The 15642-nt window shown below is 35.8% G+C and overlaps 5 protein-coding genes across 14 annotated transcripts; 3 read left to right on the top strand and 2 right to left on the bottom strand.

Moving 5' to 3' along the window:
• Window positions 1–482: 482 nt before the first annotated feature.
• Window positions 483–3565, top strand: LOC143373259 (ATP-dependent RNA helicase DDX55). 4 transcript variants are annotated; one of them, XR_013086441.1, is made up of 8 exons: window positions 483–716; window positions 906–1013; window positions 1113–1385; window positions 1461–1819; window positions 1890–2087; window positions 2165–2855; window positions 2935–3063; window positions 3383–3401. XR_013086441.1 is itself a non-coding variant. In XM_076820304.1 (7 exons), exons 1-7 carry the CDS (start codon window positions 618–620, stop codon window positions 3437–3439), a joined length of 1785 nt encoding a protein of 594 aa, XP_076676419.1. In that variant the 5' UTR covers window positions 483–617; the 3' UTR covers window positions 3440–3565. The 4 variants fall into 4 exon arrangements, 2 of the variants coding, with proteins under 2 accessions (XP_076676419.1, XP_076676420.1); XR_013086442.1 differs by lacking the exon at window positions 3383–3401 and adding an exon at window positions 3076–3289 and having other exon boundaries at window positions 2935–3029; XM_076820304.1 differs by lacking the exon at window positions 2935–3063 and having other exon boundaries at window positions 3383–3565.
• A 30-nt stretch (window positions 3566–3595) lies between these two features.
• On the top strand, window positions 3596–6914 carry Tes (testin LIM domain protein). The gene is made up of 5 exons (XM_076820300.1): window positions 3596–3800; window positions 4092–4293; window positions 4367–4656; window positions 4747–6195; window positions 6264–6914. The coding sequence occupies exons 1-5, from the start codon at window positions 3735–3737 to the stop codon at window positions 6621–6623; spliced, it is 2367 nt and encodes a 788-aa protein (XP_076676415.1). The 5' UTR covers window positions 3596–3734; the 3' UTR covers window positions 6624–6914.
• On the bottom strand, window positions 6783–10027 carry LOC143373260 (uncharacterized). Of its 5 annotated transcripts, none has more exons than XM_076820309.1 (5): window positions 9864–10027; window positions 9009–9587; window positions 8212–8916; window positions 7881–8133; window positions 6783–7799 (listed from the first exon to the last, which is right to left on the bottom strand). In XM_076820309.1, exons 2-5 carry the CDS (start codon window positions 9570–9572, stop codon window positions 7660–7662), a joined length of 1662 nt encoding a protein of 553 aa, XP_076676424.1. In that variant the 5' UTR covers window positions 9573–9587; window positions 9864–10027; the 3' UTR covers window positions 6783–7659. The 5 variants fall into 5 exon arrangements, with proteins under 5 accessions (XP_076676424.1, XP_076676421.1, XP_076676425.1 ...); XM_076820306.1 differs by having other exon boundaries at window positions 9009–9593; window positions 9864–10020; XM_076820310.1 differs by lacking the exon at window positions 9864–10027 and adding an exon at window positions 9737–9758.
• A 243-nt stretch (window positions 10028–10270) lies between these two features.
• LOC143373258 (CWF19-like protein 2) lies at window positions 10271–13589 on the top strand. Of its 2 annotated transcripts, none has more exons than XM_076820302.1 (10): window positions 10271–10655; window positions 10782–11192; window positions 11262–11834; window positions 11925–12045; window positions 12114–12262; window positions 12345–12410; window positions 12487–12792; window positions 12857–13012; window positions 13084–13266; window positions 13342–13589. In XM_076820302.1, the coding sequence occupies exons 1-10, from the start codon at window positions 10548–10550 to the stop codon at window positions 13483–13485; spliced, it is 2217 nt and encodes a 738-aa protein (XP_076676417.1). In that variant the 5' UTR covers window positions 10271–10547; the 3' UTR covers window positions 13486–13589. The 2 variants fall into 2 exon arrangements, with proteins under 2 accessions (XP_076676417.1, XP_076676418.1); XM_076820303.1 differs by having other exon boundaries at window positions 10479–10655; window positions 10787–11192.
• On the bottom strand, window positions 13529–15526 carry LOC143373263 (protein arginine methyltransferase NDUFAF7, mitochondrial). Of its 2 annotated transcripts, XM_076820313.1 has the most exons (6): window positions 15469–15526; window positions 14915–15233; window positions 14731–14838; window positions 14380–14661; window positions 14191–14304; window positions 13529–14105 (listed from the first exon to the last, which is right to left on the bottom strand). In XM_076820313.1, the coding sequence occupies exons 2-6, from the start codon at window positions 15230–15232 to the stop codon at window positions 13596–13598; spliced, it is 1332 nt and encodes a 443-aa protein (XP_076676428.1). In that variant the 5' UTR covers window position 15233; window positions 15469–15526; the 3' UTR covers window positions 13529–13595. The 2 variants fall into 2 exon arrangements, with proteins under 2 accessions (XP_076676428.1, XP_076676427.1); XM_076820312.1 differs by lacking the exon at window positions 15469–15526 and having other exon boundaries at window positions 14915–15294.
• Window positions 15527–15642: the final 116 nt, after the last annotated feature.

The raw sequence follows: 15642 nt of genomic DNA, 5'->3' as shown, positions 1-15642 counted from the left end.
GCATCATCATTTATTTAATCATTTTATTATCGATATCATCTGGAAATATTAAAAGAAAATGAAATCTCGGAGGAGTTTTAGATAATCATAATCCGCTTAGAAGTTATCTACCTTAGGTTAGTGGAGGAATACAATTTTCGTAGGAAGTTAACTACTTTATAAAGCGTAGTTTCGTTCGCAGTTACCAACGAGAATGCCTGGGCAGATTCGAAGCGATTAATTACAGTGATGGAGGGGGAAACACCTACAAGAGTGGTGGTAATGCGTGCGTGAACTGATGCCAGCGCCAACGGGAAGCCAGCCACGGCCAACCAGCGTCGACAATCTATTTCCCGGGGACGCTGGTTGGCCGTAGTTAACTTCGCGTTAGCGCCACTTGGCTTGGTGCTGACGTCAGTTCACGCACGCATTACCACCACTCCTGTAGGTGTTTCCCCCTCCATCACTGCAATTAATCGCTCCGAACTCTGACATAACCTAAAGCATGAGATTAATTTAGAAAGCATGCATCATACGTATATGCCGATACGTACGTCAGTCAATAGGTATGTAAGTACGTATTAAATAGTAAACACACGTGGTTTATATAGATAACAAGTGAAATTGTTAAATTCGCGATGAAGACTCAAAACTGGAAAGAATTGGAAGTGCGTTTGAGCGACTCTGTATTAAAGACCATCGAGGAATTAAAATTTCCTTATATGACACCAGTGCAGGTACAGTATTATACAGTGAAAAACATGTTCGTACAAAATCGTTACGTAGGTACATTCTCTATGAAACTTGTACAAAGTATCGACATTAATATCATGATTAACATTAGAATAACGTGTAACTATATATATAGTAACAGATAGCAAATAATAATAGACTGACATAGAAATTTTTTATGTAATTATACATAGGCAGCTTCTATACCATTGTTATTGAAGGGTAAAGATGTTGCAGCAGAAGCGGTGACAGGTAGTGGGAAAACAATTGCCTTTCTAGTTCCTTTATTAGAAATATTACAGGTATTTGTAAAAATTTTTCATACACGGTTAATATTTTTTAGCCCATGCTTGTAGATAGTAGAAATTGTGTGGTAAATAATTACTTTGTATCTAAAACAGAAGCGAAAAGAAACATGGAAATCTACAGAAATCGGAGCTATAATAATTAGCCCTACAAGAGAATTAGCTGTACAGATTAATGAAGTTTTACAAAGATTTTTAAACAATATCCCATACTTGAAGCAAATATTACTTGTCGGTGGTACAACCATTACAGAAGATGCAAACAGGCTTAAAAAAGGCGCAAACGTTATTGTGGCAACACCTGGTAGATTGGAAGATTTATTGTCTAACTGTAAAAGTACAAATCTGACAACATGGGTGAAATCTTTGGTACTTTTGAAATTTCAAGCATCCTACCTTTATGATAGCTAATGTGTTAATATGTCTTAATGATCGTATTTGCAGGAAATCCTGATTTTAGACGAAGCGGACAGGTTATTAGATTTGGGTTTTTCTGCGACATTGGATAGGATATTAAGTTATTTACCTCGTCTGAGAAGAACGGGCCTCTTTTCTGCAACGCAGACAAAAGAATTGCAACAGCTAATCAGGGCCGGATTGAGAAATCCAGCCTTGATAACCATCAAAGAAAAAACAAATATTTCCACGCCTTCAAACTTAAAAAACAATTATGCTATTGTAAATGCTGAGTACAAGTTATCCACGATGATAGATTTTATAGAACAAAAAGGAACCGATTTAAAATATATGATCTTTCTGTCTACCTGCGCATGCGTTGATTATTTCAGCCATATTATACAAGCGTAAGTTACATTTGGCAATGTTCAAGTAGAAGCTGATAAAAATAGGTTTCATAACATTTCTCACTTTTAGAATGTTGCCATCGGTTCAAGTGCTTGCCATACATGGTAAAATGAGGAGCAAGAGGTACAAAGTATTTAACGAATTTCGAAATATCCAAGAAGGTATTCTAATTTGCACAGATGTAATGGCTCGTGGGATTGATATTTTAGAAATGGATTGGGTCTTACAATACGATCCTCCGTGTTCGGCTAGTAGTTTCGTGCATAGGTGAGAGAACTTTTTACACAATCTGCATATGTATACGTTGTTCACAGACGTAGACAATATATTCCTTGTTCCACTAGGTGTGGTAGAACCGCTCGAATTGGCAATGAAGGGAACGCATTATTATTTCTCCTGGAAACAGAAGATGCGTATGTAGATTTTATCAAGAGAAATCAGAAAGTAGATTTACAGGAAATAAATTTGGAACCGTCTATGATTTCGTATGAGAAGTGTTTAAAGCGTATGAGAGATTTACAAAAGCAAGACCGACTTGTTCTCGACAAAGCGAATAGAGCGTTCGTATCGTACGTGCAAGCATACAATAAACACGAATGTAACTTAATACTAAGATTGAAAGACATTGATCTGGGAAGTCTGGCATTGGGCTTCGGTTTATTGCGAATGCCTCGGATGCCCGAACTTAAAGGAAGAGACACATCGACTTTTAAGCAGGAAGACATCGATATCAATTCAATTGGCTATTCAAATAAACAAAGAGAGAAAAACCGTTTAGAGAAATTGAAGATCTTCGAGGATAGTGGAGTATGGCCCGCGTCGGGTAAACGTAAACGTAAACAAACCGAGCCTTGGGCCGAAGCTAAAAAGAGAAAACTGGAAAAGCAAGAGAACCGTAGAAAACGAAAAGAGAAGAAAATGAAACAGAAAATGTCGACAAACCCGACGAAAAAACGAAGGAGAAAGATAAACGAAGCAGATATGGAGGAGCTGGCAAAAGATGTAGCATTAATTAAGAAATTACAAAAGAAAAAGGTATTAACCGGTAAAGGTATCCACCTACCATTCGATAAATATATCAATATCGATTTCTAATTTACGAAAATTGTTCTAGATTTCGCAAGAAGAATTTGACAAGGCTTTCGTAACTGACTCATAGGTTTCATATAAAAATAAGAAATAATATGTACATGCAGAGCATTCTGCTACCTAATATATTTCTGTACAATTGTGATAACATGAGGTAAACAATCACTTAAAGACATTATCTACTACGGGATCTCGTAGTTCCCCGCTATGGCTGCGTTTCGACAGCCCCCTCCCTTCGCTCGTCTTACGTTAATTGCAATCTGATACATAGAGATAAACAGATTCCGTGCTACATATCCAAGTAATTTGTGTGTACGCTTCATGTACGCATATAATGCAGCAGTGGTACTCAAATAAAAATATAATTATTGCCAGCGAAATATGTATTTAGATTTTCCCGAAAATTAAATATATATATGAAAATAAATTGGCGTAATGTTCTATTAAAATTTAATTACTCGGTTGTTTCGCAGAACAATATCTATACGCTGAGTATCACTGATGAGATATGCAAGCTACATAGTATGTAAGTACATATGTCATATACTATACATATACGTGAAGTCCTTTCGAAGAAAGAGCCTACCCGATATAAGTATGTATGAGTGAGCGGACCGGACCCCACTTAGGCTTCGAGTGCGAAAGGAGGGGGAGAACGTAAGCACTACTGGTTTATCTGAGATGTGAGCCATAGCGGTGAGTCACTCGTTTGCGCTACACAGAGTATCAGCACGTTATGTAGTTTTTTATTTTTCTACCATTATTCTTATCAACAACATCTATATATTAATATACGGATAAAAAGTAATTTGTGGGTGACAAAAAATGACCGAGACAGAAACAAATGATCGTCCCAAATGGCTGTTGGAACTAGAAAATCGAAAGAGAAAGGTAGGCTTTTAACAATTTCACTCTCCTTAAAAACGCTTCCCAAACATTCATTTAATAACTTGATATCTTCGCTTTGTTATTGATTCGTAACTATTTAGGAAATTATCACAGTTATCATTGAAAGAAGAAAATGTTGCATTTAATGTAGTAGTGCCTTTAGCAAATGTCCAATTTGTATAATACTTATGTCAGAGCTTTTACGGTATTAAGTATCCCATCTGTTTATGCATGTAGAAATGATTGATTTACTGCTACTAACAGTAAGATAGTAATTAAAATTATTTTATTTAGCCTCGATTAGCACACGAAGCTGGAGCAGGAGCCCCTTGCGTACTTTGCAAAACAGCATGTCCTGGCTTGGATTTACATTTTTGGAGAAAGATTTGTAAAAACTGTAAATGCAACAAAGATGACCATGATGTCGACGATGAAGATTTCCCACAATTTGACTTGTTGTTTGGCTCCTCGAGAAAGTACAAGAAGAAGCCTATGCGTAAATATCAGTATTGGAAAGAGAATTTGATATTGTAACGTGATAATAATTCTTTATTACGTCGTTCCTTTAGTGTTACATATAAGCAATGAGAAAGGGCACAGCGAAGAAGCATTCGAATGGGTACCACCGGATACAACAAAAGAGCTCGCCACAGATTACATGAAAGCATTACCCACGGAGAAATTACCCATTAAAGGATCAGCTGGTGCAGCTGTAAGAAGACAGCTATTACAAAAACAATTACCTCTTCACGATATAGATTATAAAGTTTGCGACGAATTGAGCGAACAAGAGCAGAAACAATTTGAACAGTATTTAGAGAACATAAGGAAATATGTGGGGCAAGGAACAGTGACAAAGGTAAATTATAAATAATTCATACAAACAGTAGTATTACGTAATCTGGATAAATTCTAATTTTATTTATATATAATATTTTTTACATTCTAGATACTAAGCGCTCGTCCGTTTGATCGATCATTAATGACACCTGCTAATGCGACTGACATGCAAAGTTTTAGTCCGCAACATAAACCGAATGTACAAGCGACTATGGTTCAATTACGCACACCAAGTAGTTTCACGCCGAAAGGATCGTACAAGCACGAATTGTCTGCTGCTTCAGAAATGCTAAACAGTTCGAATGATGTCAGAAATATACCAGTTCTTGAAAAATATAATTTGATCGGTGCCTGTAATAGAACTGTAAAATCAGAAGCAATCGCAGGTGGGGTGTATAATAAGGGTATTAATCAAACTAATTTTCCAAGAGCTGATAACAATCGAGATATGGCAAGTAAAAAGCTTCCAACAACTGGACATTTAAAGTATCCAAGTTCTGATGTAATTAGAAACGTTAATTCGGAAGTTACGTCCCCTTTGAATCCAGTGCAACATTATAAAGATGCATATAAGGATAAAGTTGGGAGTCCATTTACTTCACTTTTACATTCAAAACCAATCAACGACGATGCGTATATTGCGGAAAGTATGCTAACAGATGTATTTCGTTCCCCGAGCACAGCATATACCAATGACATAATTGGTAGTACGTTAGATAAAGAGGGTTTAATGTTTATACGGGAAAAACTTTCGAATAAATATAGCAAACAGGAGAATCAAGGACAAGTGCCTTATGCTGCTCCCAGTTTTACAAGAGATTTAGATTCGGGTGACGCATTACCGAAGAATAGTAACACTCTATCGCAAAACGTGTGCGACAGCAAAAGGGCAGACGTAACAGTTACTAGTACTATCGTAAACAATCCTTGTGGAACTTTGACAGTAGCAGAAGCTAAAATTCAAACAGCAGAGGGAGGAGGAGGAGGTAGTAGTATTGAACCCAAGCCAATAAAGGAGGACAAGGAAGTACTAAAATCTAGTTCACAAGTAATTCAATCAATTCCTCTGAATTCCATGTCAGTTTCTAACATGGGTGATAAAGAAAAATTGAAAGAGCACAGATCGCTGTCACCACAACCGCGTCTAGAATGTACGAACGAAGGGAAGTTAAGCAGTTTTATGACACCTGCTACAGTTATTTTTTCTGAAAAACTGCAAAATCAGATATTCCCTTGTGAAACAACTGTTACGTCGAGCCAACCCATGGAGGATTTATCGAATATAAGACACCTGAAAGGTGCCATGGAAGAGCTGACAGTGAACGATCCCATTAATTCACAAAAGTGCCATAAGTGCGAGGAGGAGATACGTATTGGTGATGTGGCCGTAATTACAGAGAAGACTGAGAGTTCTGCGTGGCATCCAGGATGCTTTGTTTGTAATGTGTGTGATGAATTGTTGGTAGATTTAGTATATTTTTATTACAGAAACAAATTATATTGCGGCAGAGATTTGGCGATGCTTCTAGGAATTCCTAGATGTTTCGCCTGTGACGAGGTAATTATAATATGTAGCATGGTTAATAAATTTATAACGGCTTATAACTCGTATTCCTGTTTTTTCAGCTTATTTTTGTACGAGAATATACTGTCGCAGAGGGTCAGAATTATCACGTAAAACACTTTTGCTGCTGGGACTGTGATGTTCCTTTAGCTGGGAAACAATATATTACAGAGAATGACCGTCCGTTATGTCTTCCGTGTTATCAGAAGACATATGCAAAGACTTGTAACATGTGCGAAAAGGTAATCGCTGCTGATCAGCAAGGTGTTGCTGTGAAAGATCTAAATTTTCACGCAACGAGTGTCTGTTTCTGTTGTTATATTTGTAATAAGAATTTATTACACGGAAGAATGGCGGTAAAAGAAAAAAAACTATTCTGCAGTAAAGAATGCATTTCGAAATTCTTACATCCGCAAATTTGATGCCCAATTATGAGAAACGTATTTGATTCTTTTGTTTTTTTTTTCATATTCGGTGTACTCTTTTTCACATTTTATAATTTATACTTTACATCCCTTTGTTATGCAGCAGTGCAGTAAGTAGGTAGTTTCGTATTTTTAAAGAACAAAGATTTTACACAATTTCGTGTCAAGAAAATATATATTTTTTAGTCAGTGTAAACGTACTCTCTAACAAACATCCATTGTAAATTGTAATCTTTGCATTCAGAACATTGCAATTAATTATAAATACAACATTAATTAAACAGGCAACGCGTACAAAATTCATTTTCATTAAATATAACTATATTCTTTATATTATAAGAATATTCTATCATTTAAGGTCTTCAATAGTTGTATAAAAACTTGTTAGAATACATTTAAATAGTTTTTCAAGGATAGTATATACAATTCTGTTTGATGAGATACCTGATGTCATATAGCTTTTGAACAGACCAATAATTACAATTTGGTTGCATTTTAAAAAAGAATTTTGAAAATACTTTCGAACGTATCATAAAGCAATCCCTTATAAGTAACAAACACCTGAAATCTGTCATTCTGATCTTAATAAAAATTATTGTATAGCTACACATAAATAAGTATAAAAAAAATACAGCTTTAGGATATAATAATACCATTTTAAATTTTTTAAATCTTCACTTTCTCAAATTTATATGTAAACGTATTGAAAGAACATGGAGTAATATAATTTTGAAGAGGGAAAAATTGCATTGTACAGTGAGAAATGTTAAAAATTTTCACAAATGAATTGGTGATATGACGACAAGTGATTTTGAGGTAGAGGAATCTTGAAACTCAATATTTTGCTTGGACCTTTAACTGGACTGGTTATTACGTTATTACTTTTTTCTTTTTAGTCTGGATATTAAAGATAAGTAGTATACATACTTTTTAACATTAAAAAGTGAACTCTATACTTACCATATTACATATAACTAATCTATTACAACGAATGCGTTTTAAAAATAATTTTTAATCATTTGTTCAGCACGTTTCAGTCTGAATCACTATCAACAACGGTGTAAACTCTTTTAAATGAACTGCGTGATTCGCGATGTTTTGTCGGTGATTCAGATGTTTTTGTCAGGTCCTTGCTAGAGGAATCCCTATTTCTTTGAGCACGCGTAACACGTCCTAAAATTCATATACATCACAGTTAGTCATTATAATATATTTTCACTAGCTTTCGCTAACAATAATCATGACATCGCAAACCTTCTGATATAATATTGCTTTTATTTAATTCCGCAACATCCTTGAGCCTCTCATTCCTCTCCTTCGCTTTCTTGCACTTTTCTATATTTGGTCGTCCAGTTACTCCATTCTTTACTAATACCTTTTGAAGGCACCTTATTCTTGCCGCATTTGACCTACATCCAGCCCAGAGATCGTTATAAGATTTCACGTGTATACCAGTAGCTCTAATATACTTTTTCAAAACTTGTATTTTTCTATTGTCTTCGGGTCTCTGAAATAATACAAATACAAGTACATTATTTCATGAATGTACGTTTATGAAGAGCGCCATATCCGATATTCTACTTACGTTACTTTTCCCTTTTCCACCATCTTTCGGAGAACTACTTTTACTGTCGCTTTCATCTTCGCTCTTACTTTTCAACGATTCCACATCAGATAGACTTTCCTCTACCTTCTTATCCTCCATTGTCCCAGAGCCTTCATCTTCCTCGTCTTCCTCGTCTTCTTGTTCAATCAACTTTTGAGTTCCTTTTTTCGGTCTACCTCGCCCCCTTCGCGACTCGCTAGATGATTTTGTAGTCTTTGTACTAGTTGCTTTCTTAAGTTTTCTTTTGGTTCGTGGACTGTAATCTGTATCCGATACATTATCGTTTTCCTCAGAATCGGTATTTTTGACTTTACCAAACGACCCCCGACCACTTTTCTTTCCCTTGTTTGCAGTCTGTTTAGATTTTACTTCGGACAATTGCTGCGAATCTGATTTCTCCGCGTCGGAACAACTAACATCCAATTCTGAATCATTAGGTTTGGCTTTGACAATTATAGTTTTTGGTTTAGGCTTTCTGGCCTTCTCTGGTTCGCTATCAGAAGAACTCGAAGATTCTTTGTCACTGGCACACTCTACCGAAAGTTCTAAACCTTCTACTACTTCAGCATCTTCTACTTGCGTTTTGCCACGTTTATTCTTTCTTTTAATATTTTCTTCCTCTTTTCCCACTTCTTTGTCTTTTACAGTTGCTTCTCCCTCGTCGACCTTTGTAGATGTATTATCCTTTTGAATCAAAAAGAAAGACACAGGCTATTGTAATAGAAGAATGCTTAAAATATTATAGATAATATAATATTTCAGAGTTTTTTTTTTACCTTCTGTTCTTCATCCGCTGCATCCCGAGTCCTATCCTTTTTCTCAATTGCAGTATTGTTTGTAGTACACTCTTCCTCATCATTTTCGCTATTAGACTTGCCGTCGTTATCACTATTAGACTTGTCATTATTTTCGCTATGGGACTTATCATCGACTTCGCTATCGGACTTTGCATCGACTTCGCTATCGGACTTTGCATCGACTTCGCTATCGGACTTTGCATCATGGACCTCTTTCGTATCTACATTTATACTTTCATCCGGCATAGATTTATTTTCTACGTCTTCTTTATTATCGGAAGCACTCAAACTCTTTGCATCCTGGTTGGCATCTTTAACGGTGCCATTGACTTCGTGGATTGATTTAGTCTCATGTTCTTCGGATACTGTTTCCTTCACAGAGGTGCAAGGTTTTTTAGCAGGTAATTGCATCTTCTTGTCTTCTAAAGTTTCTTCCCGCGATCTCTTTTGTGTGGGTTCATTAACACCTACAGAAGCATCAGAAACTTCCAAAGGAGGCGCTTCATCTTGTGCTTCTTTGTCACTTTGATCAGATTCAACCATTTTTTACAAATTCACCTAAAACTGTGAAAAATGAAAAGCACCTTAAGTAATTACATGAAATCCGCTTGCTAATTTGTTTGCTCTTTTTGTTTGTTATTGATAATATGAAAAGGTCTTAACAAATAGTGAATGAATATTAACTGAACAAGCGCATGCATATGTACATGTAATAAATTGTAAAGTACTGATGAGCAGCCTCCAAAATATTTTTTGTCATTTAAGGTTTTACAGCATCACTGATATCATCACTGGCCCCAACTGACCCAATGGAGAAAAACGCAATTAACTTACTATGTGAAAATCGCCTATCAATGTTCGATTAATTATCTCACGAGAGGTGATCGCAACGTTTGCGCGGCAAAATCTACGACGCGCGGTGCGGTAACTACGTGTCGCTATTGGCGTTGAATGGTGTTGAGCCACCTATAGGCTATAGGGCTATAGTATAGTCCTGTCGTAAATTATGAGAATGATATATTTCATATTCTCTACTTTCCAATATTTTAGACACTCTAATTTGAAATACGTCTCGGATTTCGAATAAAACTATTATTTAAATTATCAGATTGACCAACTTTAAACATATTTCATAATTGTATCAAGTTGCAATACATGTATGTATATGCGTATGTAGGTAGATACTATATTGTAACGTTACTCGTATCCGTATCTCACGTAAAGTTTCTTTACGCGATGAACTAATCACAGAGTGAAACCATACAATTGAATCATTGTTTCATCGTGTCACGACACATTCGTACTTATATTGATTATAAACAAATGGATCATTGCGTATGCGTATGTATTCATTCTGATTTCTCTGTGTAGGTATGCGTCGGGATGCGTACATCTGTGGTTTGTGACGCATATGCGCAAATACGTAAATACCATACCAGTAAATGCATACATTGCGTAGCAGGTATATAGTGCATTTATAAATTCAAAATTGTATAAAGTTTTTATAAAGTGTTAAGAATGAAGCATAAGAAAGAGAAGAAATCTAAACACGAAAAGAAGAAATCAAAAAAGGACGACCGAAAGCATAGAAAGCAAAAAAAATACGATGAATCTAGTTCAAGTAGTGTGAGTTTTAACTTAATATAACTTAACGCATACATCCATTTGAATTGATTGTTTGTAGCTTAACCTCCACAAATGTCATTTCTAATATCTACTTTGCTAATAATTACAAAGGTAATACAATTTTAGAACAGTAGCGAAGATGAAGAAGAATGGGTGGAAAAACCAACATCTGAATCTGTTTCTGTGGAAGAAAATTCATCTATTTCATCGATGGATCAGAAGACAATCCATAAAAGAGACGACTGGATGAATCTGAAAAGCATATTCCCATGTGTATTTAATGAGAAAAAATCAGCATCTTCGAACAGGGATAAAAATGCTGATAAACCTGATTTGGATAAATTGGGTCAAAGCAATAGGGAATTAAATCCATATTGGAGAAATGGCGGTGACGGTCTACCAGCTATAGATTTAATGAACGCAGATACCAGTCCAGTAATGGATGCAAGTTGGTTAAAGAAAAGCCTTAGGCGAGCGCAAGAACAGGCAGAGCACGAGGGAAAGAGTCTAAAGGACATAGCGGCTGAAAGATGGGGTGTAAGTCTGCAATATTATTTGTGTCTAGTGCAAACAAATATTTGCGATAATAATATTAATCTCTTTTAGTCTTTAGAAGCCATACAGGAAATGATATATAAAGCAGAAAGATCGTCAAAGAGGAATAAATCAGATGAAATTATGGATAGTAGTAAAAAATCCAGATTGGAGAATCAATCGAGAGGCTGTGAGAGCTATGAAATTAATAGGCATTATTCGTCTTGTTCTACAAGGTCAAGGAGGGGCATAATAATTAGTCATAGATCTAGGTCTAGATCTAGATCCAGATCCAGAAGTCAGGACAGACATAAACAATATAGAAAATATGACAGGCCAGGATATGAAAAGCAACAAAAACACAAGTATAAAAAACCCATGGATGATGATTGTTCTACTAACACTTTGTATAAAATGCATTCCTCTGGTACTAAAAAATGGCAGAGGGCGAAAATATCAGATAAAACTGAAGAAAGTCAATTTGATTCAAATCCTCGTAAAATAGAAACTATTAGTATTCAAAGTAACAGCAGCAGCAACAGCAACAAAGATGACATAACAACTAATGAAATTAAGCCTATAACAGAAGCAGAAATGAACAAGTTGGGAGCAAAAATAGTTAAAGCCGAAATAATGGGAAATACTGTACGTTAAGATGCAGATCCTTGAACTATTATACATTTAGATTGTGAGCTACTAAATTTGTATAAATTCATGGCAATATTTTCTTTATAGGAACTTGCCGCTGAATTAAAAGATCAACTGAAAAGAGCTAGAGAACTTACTGCAAAAGCTATTCCATTACGCGAAACGGATAAACTTCAAGATGTAATTCTTACACACACCGATAATAAGGGTATGTATACAAAATGAAAGAATTGCGAGGTAGATGATTTATTAAAAGCTGCTTATATGTAATAATAGGTATTACAAGACCGTTGCACTCTGGAAGTCAGTCTACAACTTCCTTTAGACAAACCAAACAAACCAGGCAAAAGAATCTGCAGACACATGTTTCTGGAGAAAGAGTACGGCATTACGTTGACGACGATGAATATACATTGCAGCAATTAGTAAGTATTCGACTGATACCGACCGATATGAAATGATCGCGATAATGACGTTAGATACGAGTAAAGTAATAAATATTTTCAGTTTGAACGCGAGAAAGGAAGATCCGTGAATGAAGATGATGCTACATTTGTCAAAATTGCTTCCAAGGTATACAATAATATGCGATAAAAAAATTATTTTAAAACAGCCGTATAAGTAAACATGTTCGGTAACTACTTTACAGAATATGGATATGGATGATATATTTGGGGAACAAATCACACGTACTACGTTACCTCGGAAACAAGATGACAAGAATCGTTCGCTCGCTATCAAGGAACACAAACAACTATCGAAAAATCTGGACAGTTGTCGTTGGTGCATTGATTCAGAATATATGTTGAAACATATGATTGTTTCAATGGATTCTGAAATCTGTTTGAGCCTTCCTCATTATACATCTTTGGCTGATGGGCATTGCATACTAACACCTATACAGCACGTTGCTTGTCAATTACAATTGGACGAGAATATTTGGGAGAAATTGAAGGTATACTCATTAGTATAATAGTATAATTGAAGGTACTTTCTTTAAAATTTCTTTTTGTCATCAGATATATAAACGAGTTTTATACAAGATGTTTATGGACCAAAACCAATATCCAGTGTTCTATGAAATATACAAGAGTCGTCACAAATTTCCGCATATGCAATTGGAATGTATTCCTTTACCAAAAGAAATTGGCGAATTGGCACCGATGTATTTCAAAGTAAATATATTAATGGCAACATGGTTTATAATTGTATACCTTAAACTTAATATCTGATGTTCTTGGTATAGAAAGGCTTATTAGAGTGCGAAACAGAGTGGTCGATGAATAAGAAGGTAGTAGATCTTGAGCACAAGGATGTACGTCAAGCCATTCCAAACGGCCTATCCTATTTCGCGGTAGAATTTGAAAGAAACAAAGGATATGCTCATGTCATCGAGGACGAACATATGTTCCCGAAGAATTTTGCGGAGGTAACTTTGTCCTGCAAAAAGCTGTTTAAACTTAAAAATTTTCTGTAACCGAGGAATTTTGTTTGATTTTTTCAGGAGATCATAGGTGGAATGTTAGATTTAGATCATGACGTATGGAGAAAGCCAAAGAAAGAAAATTTTGATCAGCAAAGAGAGAAGGTATTAAAATTTTCAAAAATATGGGAAAACTATGACTCTGGAATAACGGATCATGCTTAATTCTGAAATGGCTAATTATGAAGAATAAAGTTGTACATAGGAATGCAAGTTCATATTTCTTTTTTTAAAATTCAAAATATATGCATAGAATATATGTACATGTACATATCTTATATTCTGTTCTTCCCTTCACTGTAAAATCCGGCCACCGGCACTTTCTGAAGAATATCTTTCAGGATAGACGGAAACAATGATAACATTTTAAAACATGTTCCCATTTTATCACTATCCATTATCATTCGATATCCAGATTCCAAATGTTCTCTTTCCTCTTTTGTTGCATTTTTCAAAAGCATTTGTAATCTTACGTCTATTCCAAGGCTTTTCAAAAAGCTTGTTTGAGTCACTGGTCCAAATGTAATCAACCTGTTGCCTTTCTCTGCGATCTTTCTCAGTGCCGCGAAATCGACATCTGCGGTCAGATCTGCAGATCCTGGACGCGATAGAGGATCGTGTACCTTATGCCGGGAGAATGCACGGAAAGTATCAGTTCCGTCACCATTGTGACCATAGTCGCAAATTAAAGCAATTCCGCCACATTCCCATAAATGCTCTGCTATATAATCTATTATTACTAAACTTTCTGGGCTAATCTCTACGTGATCCCTTCTCTCGTCGCTCTAAAAAATAATGATTTATTTGATTTTCATCTGGTACTTTCTTCTAGTAGCAACAGTACCCTGTATAATAGAATTACATGCCTACCGATATGTAAACAGTGGCGGGAGTTGGTGCATTTGATAATACAAAACGTAACTTTTCTTCTGTACTTTCTTGGACAACATCCACTAGAACTTCGCTCCATCCTCTGTCAGTTTTCTGAAGTGAAAATTTTTTTATTCGTTCGACGTGCGATGAAGAATCTTCCAGTAAATATGGCAATGCCTCGCATACCTGGAACTTATGTATTGGTAGCGCATCAAAAAATTCATGGGCTAAAAATATGCTGAATTTCTTAGGTACGTCCTTGATAGAATCATACCAATATATAGTCACACCATCTTCCGTAAGACCTTCTCTATAATAAGTAACGGAGGTTGGTTGAATTTCATTTCTTTTAATATCATGTTCTTTGGTTGTCTTACACAAAGTCTGTGCCTGAATCAATGAAAGAGCAGGACTTATTTCCACCAAATGTATCGATACATCGTTCAAGATGCCTAATTGCTTAAACACCTGTGCGATAAATATGCGTTTACATGAAAAATTCTTACTCTTGACATAAAAGAAATGGTAAAAGCATACCCGCAATATATCTTTAATTAAAGTTCCTCTACCTGGGCCTAGTTCTACAATTTGAAAGGGACACTTGGAAAGTTTCATCTTTTCGTGTACCATCCATACAGCTATCATCTGGGAAACAATGAAAATATAAATGACAATTACGTGTGAAAAGATTACGAGTTCAAATGTACGTTTGCTTCTATACTTCTCCAAATAATTGTGTAATTTCTGGAGATGTTGTGAAGTCACCCTTTTCGCCAAAAACATCTTTGTTCATGTAATAACCTGCAGTTGGATGAGTTAGAACTTCTTTCATATAATCTGCGACAGATATTGGCCCGCATGACAGAATCTTTGAGTATAAATGTCGATAAAGATTTCGCGACTTTGCTTGATCCAAAGATAAGGAATTGGATGATGAGTAGAAGATGCAGTTTATCTTTTGCCAATTTAATAACTCTTTTGCATCAAATAATTTATAGTTATCGATATATTTTTTAGACATTCGACATGTTCGCAGCATGCTTAAAAAACAAACTGTTTACGATACTACTTTCGTGCATACATACTGTAACTTACAGCGAATTCGGTATCTCGCACTGACTCTGCGCTAGTTCCAGAAGATAACTTGGATTGGTTGTTTCTGATAGAGACGAAGATAGCTCTATAAGAATCAACCAATCCAAGTCATTGTTTGGCACCAGCGCAGAGTCAGTGCGAGGTACCGATTCGCTATAATATAGTAAGTGCTCTACGTACATACTTATTTACAAAGCAGCCTTGGCAGACCTTATCACAGCAGATGGTGACACGAAGTTCCATAAGGACCGACCTGCCTGTATCTGAACCTCTGCCTTTTCCCCTCCAAGCCTACCTTCCCCTCGCCGATAGTCCTAGCTTCTGCTCCGTCTATATATGTCTATCGATCGGAAC

This window comes from Andrena cerasifolii, chromosome 9 (assembly GCF_050908995.1).
Source record: "Andrena cerasifolii isolate SP2316 chromosome 9, iyAndCera1_principal, whole genome shotgun sequence".
Lineage (NCBI taxonomy): Eukaryota > Metazoa > Arthropoda > Insecta > Hymenoptera > Andrenidae > Andrena > Andrena cerasifolii.
This window is presented reverse-complemented; position numbering and strand designations above follow the sequence as displayed.